At 44.5% G+C, this 8,413-nt stretch overlaps 1 protein-coding gene across 1 annotated transcript in view; it reads left to right on the top strand.

Moving 5' to 3' along the window:
- Positions 1-8,413, top strand: part of abca1b (ATP-binding cassette, sub-family A (ABC1), member 1B) — a 37,246-nt gene that overhangs the window by 2,509 nt on the left and 26,324 nt on the right. Inside the window, 5 exon segments of the mRNA XM_054597159.1 lie at positions 918-1,011; positions 4,166-4,307; positions 4,511-4,629; positions 7,852-7,973; positions 8,095-8,298. Coding sequence (XP_054453134.1) covers positions 918-1,011; positions 4,166-4,307; positions 4,511-4,629; positions 7,852-7,973; positions 8,095-8,298 — 681 coding nt within the window.

The raw sequence follows: 8,413 nt of genomic DNA, 5'->3' as shown, positions 1-8,413 counted from the left end.
AATATGAGTAGAAACAGGAAGCAGAAACCATAGAAGAAGAGAGAATATTAATATGAGTAGAAACGTGGGCGACCTCCTCACACTAATAATATCTGATGGTTGTAAAAAAGTAGTAGTAGTACTCTGTAGTAGTAATACTCTGTGGTAGTAATACTCTGTAGTAATACTCTAGTAGTAATCCTCTGTAGTAATCCTCTGTAGTAGTAATACTCTGTGGTAGTAATACTCTGTAGTAATACTCTAGTAGTAATCCTCTGTAGTAATCCTCTGTAGTAGTAATACTCTGTGGTAGTAATACTCTGTGGTAGTAATACTCTGTGGTAGTATTACTCTGTAGTAGTAGTACTCTGTGGTAGTAGTACTCTGTAGTAGTAGTACTCTGTAGTAGTAGTACTGAAGCTGTTCTCACCAGACTTCATTCATAAAAGCAGAGATTTAAGCTCTGAGGACACACCGACCTGTAGACCGTGTGGTGGGTCAGAACCTGTTAGAACCCGGGTTCTAACAGGTTCTGTTACTGCCTCAGTCTCACATGGACGGAAAGCTGAGAGAACATTCTGACGCTTCATTATCTGTAGTCATGAAGGAGGTCAAAGGTCACAGCGTCCTGATAACAGCTGAGGCATCATGGGAGATTTCTCTAATCTGATCGTGTTTCTGTTGAGACGATCGATCGATGACTCGTCATCAATTATGAACGACTTCTGACATAAAGACGAGAAGCTGCTTCCTGTTTCACACACACTCTACCGTACTGTGTGTGTGTGTGTGTGTGTGTGTGTGTGTCTCTGTATCTGTGTGTGTGTGTGTGTGTGTGTCTCTCTCTCTCTCTCTCTCTGTGTGTGTCTCTGTGTGTGTGTGTGTGTGTGTGTGTGTGTGTGTGTGTGTGTTAATGGCTTCCTGTCTCTGACTCTCAGCTTCAGCTCCTGGTGGAGATCGTCTGGCCGCTCCTCATCTTCTTCATCCTCATCGCCGTGCGGCTCAACTACCCTCCATACGAACAGCATGAGTGTGAGTTCAAACAACTTTATCGACATTTTGTAACGTTCACAGCGATCAGTGATGAAGATCGTGGTGATAATGGGAGTGTTTATATACACACACATACATACAGCAGGTAAAATAAGTATTGAACACGTCACCATTTTTCTCAGTAAATATATTTCTAAAGGTGCTATTGACATGAAATTTTCACCAGATGTCGGTAACAACCCAAGTAATCCATACATACAAAGAAAACCCAACAAATAAGTTCAGAAATTAAGTTATGTGTAATAAAAGGGAATGACCCAGTGAAAAAGTATTGAACACATGAAGAAAGGGAGGTGCAAAAAGGCATGGAAAGCCAGGACACCAGCTGAAATCTATCAGTAATTAGAAAGCAGTCCTGCCCCTTGTCAGTGCAAATGAATATCAGCTGGTTCAGTCCCAACTGATGGCCTATAAAAAGGTGTCTCATTACCAAGGTGTCACACAAGAAACATCTCATGATGGGTAAAAGCAAAGAGCTCTCTCAAGACCTTCACAACCTTATTGTTGCAGAACATACTGATGGCATTGGTTCCAGAAGGATTTCTAAACTTCTGAATGTTCCAGTGAGCACTGTTGGGGCCATAATCCGGAAGTGGAAAGAACATCATTTCACCATAAACCGGCCACGACCAGGTGCTCCTCACAAGATTTCTGACAGAGGAGTGAAAAGAATTATCAGAAGAGTTGTCCAAGAGCCAAGGAGCACTAGTGGAGAGCTTCAGAAAGACCTGGAATCAGCAGGTACAATTGTTTCAAAGAAAACAATAAGTAATGCATCAACCGCCGTGGCCTGTATGCACGCTCACCACGCAAGACTCCACTGCTGGAGAAAAAGCATGTTGAAGCTTGTTTAAAGTTTGCTGCACAACATCTAGACAAGCCTGTGAAATACTGGGAGAATATAGTCTGGTCAGATGAGACCAACATGGAACTCTTTGGAGGCCATAATACACACCATGTTTGGAGGTCAAATGGCACTGCACATCACCCCAAAAACACCAGACCAACAGTGAAGTTTGGAGGTGGAACATCATGGCGTGGGGCTGTTTTTCAGCATACGGCACTGGCAAACTTCATATCATTGAAGGAAGGATGAATGGAAAAATGTACCGAGACATTCTTGATAAAAATCTGCTGCCATCTAGCAGGATGATGAAGATGAAACGAGGGTGGACATTTCAGCAAGACAATGATCCCAAACACACAGCCAAGGAAACTCTCCACTGGTTTCAGAGAAAGAAAATAAAGCTGCTAGAATGGCCCAGCCAATCACCTGACCTGAATCCAATAGAAAATCTATGGAAAGAACTAAAGATCAGAGTTCATAGAAGAGGCCCACGGAACCTTCAAGATCTGAAGACTGTTTGTGTGGAAGAATGGGCCAAAATCACACCTGAGCAATGCATGCCACTAGTTTCTCCATACAGGAGGCGTCTTGAAGCTGTCACTACCAACAAAGGCTTCTGTACCAAGTATTAAATACATTTCAGTAAGCGTGTTCAATACTTTTTCCCTGTGTCATTTTATTACACATAACTTAATCTCTGAACTTATTTGTTGGGTTTTCTTTGTATGTATGGATTACTTGGGTTGTTACCGACATCTGGTGAACATTTCATGTCAATAGCACCTTTAGAAATATATTTACTGAGAAAAATGGTGACGTGTTCAATACTTATTTTACCCGCTGTACATACATATAGATATAGTGGGATTGGGTCCTCAGTGGGACCGGGTCCTAAGTGAAAGCAGAACCCTCTGAATATCTGCGCGGTGATTCAGAAGCTTGTGAGTTCCGACGAGTTGAAACTCGTCTCTTTCAGGCTTTTACTTTGAAACACAGTCCAGGTTTAAAACCAGTCTGAGGTTCACACGTTCATCCAGCTTCATGTGTTCATGTGACCCTTTGATCATATTAACGATTCAAACCTTCATAGCTTCATATTTTAATATTAATGATTCAACCATCAGAACATGTGCTGAATCAAAGTTAATCATTAATCATTATATTATATTATATTACATCATATTATTAATGTTATTAATAATATTATTAATAATATTAAAGAGTACATCACAGCTAACGTTAGTTTGTTAATTCCACCATGTTTTCTTGCAAGCGTTACCCTCTGGGGGTCAGCTGGGTCTCTGCTGGGGGGGGTGATGACTGGATTTCAGTTTGTAGACTGGTCTCTGCTCCGTTTGGGGTCTGATCATGTTGTAGTCGTCTTATGCCCAGGCCTGAGTCTGAAGGTGCACGTTAATTAATGAATTATCATATTTATTACATAATGAGTAAACAGACCTGATGTTCTCACTGAGGATGCCATTATTTAATTTAGGGAACCAAAAACTTTTGAGAAACAAAGGAACCGACCTCGTGTAGCTCCTGTAAGACAAACTCAGGGGGGAAATAGTCCATGAAGGTTCAGCAACATTAGGGGGCGGAGTTTGTAAGTCTGATGGTCTGTGATTGGATGAACACAGGAAACGCTTCAGTATCAATACGAGTGATTTGATTTATTGAGTTAGACGTGCAATTAATCAATCAGCAGACTGACTTTCAATCATTCATTCACTCGCTCATTCACTTTTTAATTCGTTCCTTACATCCAATCAAACACACCACATTACTTTTCATTGAACCGATCAGCTGATCTTTCCTGATTGATCCATTATTAGATGATCATTAAACGGTAGAAACACGTCTTGTGTCTTGAACAGGTTTATGAAGCGATCGGAGCAGCTGAAGGTCTTTAATAAAGAATCAACAGATATTTTATTGATCGTCAGCTGTGAGGCTGAACCCAGCTGTTATCTAATCAGTGTGATTAGAAAGAGTCCCGTCGGCAGGTTCCTGTGGTTCTCTGATAGCAGTGTCTTGGCTCCGTGTGGGGGGGTAAAGGTCGTAAACCAATCACAGGTTATCTACCTGCCGTGTGTCCAGGTGAACCGATGGACCGTCTGTTCCAACGCAGCAGGGAGATAAACTCCAGCATCCAGATAAACCTGAGGAACCTCACGTGTGTCCTCACAAACACCTCACACGTGTCCATATCGGTTGTTTTTATCATGTTCTTCAGGCTTTTACTTTGGTAAAGGGCTCACTTCCAGTCTTTGTTTCCGTCTGAAGGTCACTTCCCCAACAAGGCGATGCCGTCGGCCGGCACGCTGCCCTGGCTTCAGGGAATCCTCTGCAACGCCAACAACCCGTGCTTCAGGAGCCCGACGCCGGGCGAGTCTCCGGGGGTCGTCGGCAACTTCAACGACTCCATGTGAGAGCGCAGTCCAGAGACTTTTATTCTGAAAATCTGCTCTATTAAAGACTGAAAACTACCTTTCATGTTGCATTCATTAGTTGTTATTGTTTGAGCTGAAGGAACCCTTCTGACCTCCAGGTGAAGAGCTAATGTCCACTTCAGTTTCCTTCAGTTGGTTTACATCTAAAAACTGACAACGGCTGATTCTGTGTTTTCAGAATTTCTCGTCTGTTTTCGGACGCCAAGAAGATTCTTCTGTACAGTCAGAATGATAAAAACCTGGATGGATTTAAGGAGCTCGCAACGGCTCTGCAGGAGCTGCAGAAGAGCCGATCAGGTAGGAACCAGAACCAGAACATGTTCATCAGTTTCCTCCTCACATTTAGAAAATAAATCTTTATTTAAATGCAGTTAAACTCAGTGAAGGAATTAGTGAAGAAGGGAACTGGTTAGTGAAGAAGGGAACAGGTTAGTGAAGAAGGGAACAGGTTGGTTAGTGAAGAAGGGAACAGGTTAGTGAAGAAGGGAACAGGTTAGTGAAGAAGGGAACAGGTTAGTGAAGAAGGGAACTGGTTAGTGAAGAAGGGAACAGGTTGGTTAGTGAAGAAGGGAACAGGTTGGTTAGTGAAGAAGGGAACAGGTTAGTGAAGAAGGGAACTGGTTAGTGAAGAAGGGAACAGGTTAGTGAAGAAGGGAACTGGTTAGTGAAGAAGGGAACAGGTTAGTGAAGAAGGGAACAGGTTGGTTAGTGAAGAAGGGAACAGGTTAGTTAGTGAAGAAGGGAACAGGTGAGTGAAGAAGGGAACAGGTTAGTATAGTGAAGAAGGGAACAGGTTAGTGAAGAAGGGAACAGATTAGTGAAGAAGGGAAGAAGGGAACAGGTTAGTGAAGAAGGGAAGAAGGGAACAGGTTAGTTAGTGAAGAAGGGAACAGGTTAGTGAAGAAGGGAACAGATTAGTGAAGAAGGGAACAGATTAGCGAAGAAGGGAACAGGTTAGTGAAGAAGGGAACAGATTAGTGAAGAAGGGGAGAAGGGAACAGGTTAGAGAAGAAGGGAACAGATTAGTGAAGAAGGGGAGAAGGGAACAGGTTAGAGAAGAAGGGAACAGATTAGTGAAGAAGGGGAGAAGGGAACAGGTTAGTGAAGAAGGGAACAGGCTAGTGAAGAAGGGAACAGATCAGGGTAATAGGTTAGAGAAGTGGACTAGTTGTCTCAGGGTTGCCGGCTCAAATCCCTGCCCAGAAGGCTCAACAATCTTTTAAAATGCCGTCTGGTATCCAGAAGGTCGTCTGAGGTGAGACGAGATGTCCTCAGGCCTCTCCAGCTTGTGTTCCTCTCTATTTGAATTCAGAAGCAAGAGGTAAAGAGGTTTCCCCTCAGGAGCGTTTTCTTATTTAAATATCGACTTTAACATGTGAGTTCAGAGTTGACTTTGAGGGTAAAAGGAGAGCTCAGTCTAGATGAGCCTCTGGTTCACGGACCCCTCTAACCATGGTGTGGTCCACTGATCTCACCCTGAACCCGCCGGCCTGAGAACAGATCAATGAGAGGGAACTAATGAGGGATTTATATTTCATTCTTCATGAACATAATCATGAACTGATGAAACACAGATGGTAGAATATGTAACAGGTTCAGTCATGAGGTTATTTCAGTCAGGACATTGAAACTCAGCGTTTTTTGGGTCGTCCCCCTTCTGGTGGTGGATTCTTCAGGTTCATTGAACAAAAAGAATTTCCCTCCTTTGTGTGTTAATTTGCACTTTTTTCCACTCTGTGGGGAGCGTTTCTTTTCTCTACCTGCTCCGACCTGCCGGTTCTCCTCCTCCCTCTGATGGAGCTTTATTCCCTTTAATCACGTCGGATCTCCTGAGGACGCTCAGTTCGTGAGAAGGATCTGCTCTGAAGTGAGCGGGGGAAGGGGGACGAGCCATGGCAGGTTTACCTGGTAAAACCCTCTCAGGTGATCTCACCTGGTCAGGGTCCTGAGCAGCCCCCGAGCTGTTAGAGCAGAAACATCAGAGTCTGAAGAGTTTAGACCAGAACCAGAGGCCTCAGACCAGAACCAGAAACCTCAGACCAGAACCAGAGGCCTCAGACCAGAACCAGAAACCTCAGACCGGAACCAGAGGCCTCTGACCGGAACCAGAGGCCTCAGACCAGAACCAGAGACCTCAGACCAGAACCAGAGGCCTCAGACCGGAACCAGAGGCCTCAGACCAGAACCAGAGACCTCAGCAGGTCGGCCAGCATGTCGCCTCTCTTCCCGCTGAGCGTCAGAGTTCAGAAGTGTCGCTCTGGATGAAAGCTGAGAGTTTGTTCAGCTGCAGAGTTTGTCCCACATTCAGGAGGTTATTACGGGTTATTAAGTTCTGGCTCTGGCAACGGTTCATTTAACTAAGTTCTGACCTGTTCATACACATTCAAAAGATCCTCTGAGCAACAGCTGAATAAGGAGAGAAGAAATATAAGCCGTTGTTAAAGAGACTGGAAGCTTAGATTTAAACAGGAACAGCTTCCTGTTTCAGGGTCAAGAGTTTCACAATAAAAGCTTCCCAGAACAAGCTTGAGTTAACTTTATCAAAGCTCTTCTTCAGACTTCAGAGTTAGTACTGCTGGAACATCAGCTGAACTAATCACAGTTTAAACCTCCTCAATCTAACCACTGAGTAGTCCTGCTGTCCTAGTTTAGTCCTGCTGTTAGACCTAGTTTAGTCCTAGTTTAGTCCTGCTGTTAGTCCTGCTGTTAGACCTAGTTTAGTCCTAGTTTAGTCCTGCTGTTAGTCCTGCTGTTAGACCTAGTTTAGTCCTGGTATTAGCCTGGTGTTTGACATAGTTTAGTCCTAGTTTAGTCCTGTTATTAGCCTGGTGTTTGACCTAGCTTAGTCCTGGTGTATCTTTCAGCACAGGGTCCTGGAGGATTCATACTGACATCCTATTGGCTGAGAGTTGTGTGTAGTTGAACAGATTCTCGGTGGATGTTTGTGATTGAATCAGACGTGTTTCTCTGTTGGAGCTCTCAGAGGAAACTGTTCCTAATTTGACCAATCACATCACTCGGAGCGGATGATGTCAGACAGCTGCACATGTGCTGTGACCCGTCACTAACGGTGTTATGGATGAATACCATGTAAACACAGTTATGGTTACAGTTTGATTTAGGTTTGTCTCGGTCCTCCTCACAGCTGCCTGTTTAAACCTGTAGAAGAAGAAAGGAGGAGGGGCTTTGTCCACATGGAACGTAAACACACAAAGTGAGGCAGGTTTTTTCTTCTGAGCTCCACCTGAGTGGAAAGTTTGTGACTGAAGACGTGTGACAACATGCAGCTCAAGACCGTTACACTGATAGACCTCACCTGCTCATTTACATACTGATACGCCCCCAGGACACCAAATATGGTCATCACATCCCTAAACAGTCCTTCAGGCCTCTGTTTCACCTGTAGCCTCGGGGTTCTGTCTCACCTGTATCTGTCGGTCTCACCTGTAGCCTCAGGAGAAGGCAGCAGGTTCTCTGAGGACAGAGACTCAGATCTTCTTTCTGTTTTGTTTTTTTAAGGATTCAAGTTGAAGCACTTCCTGCGGGACAACGAGACTCTGTCTGTGTTCCTTGTGAGAAACGCCTCGTTGTCTGAACTAAACGTCCAACAGATCAGAGATGCCGACGTCGACCTGGAGAAGGTGAGGACACTAATGTTGTTATTCAGCACAGGTGGAGTCAGAAACACAAATATATGATGAGTTCAGCTGAACTAAAGCAGAGAGAATATGAAACATTCACCTCTCCTGCCGTCTGGCTCAGGTCCTCCTGAAAGGTTTCGGCGTCCACCTGAGGGACATGTGTCCCAGTAAGGGAGGCCAGCGGCGGGTGGAGGACTTTGTGACCATCGCGGACCAACAGGTGTCACTGCTGGTACAGGAAGTCATCTGTCGGGCGCCGCTCACCTGGCTGAACCTTGCTGAGGAGCACTTCCTGAACAACCTGGACTTCCTGAAACCCATTCAGGTGAGAACACACCTGGTCACATGGCAGAGCTCTGATTGGTGGAGACGTCTGAGAGCAGTCAGCTGATCCTGTTTGGTTCAACTGTAAAATTAGTCCTCCATAAAAACGGCTTCAT

Source organism: Anoplopoma fimbria, chromosome 4 (genome assembly GCF_027596085.1).
Source record: "Anoplopoma fimbria isolate UVic2021 breed Golden Eagle Sablefish chromosome 4, Afim_UVic_2022, whole genome shotgun sequence".
NCBI classification, from domain to species: Eukaryota; Metazoa; Chordata; class Actinopteri; order Perciformes; family Anoplopomatidae; genus Anoplopoma; species Anoplopoma fimbria.
This window is presented reverse-complemented; position numbering and strand designations above follow the sequence as displayed.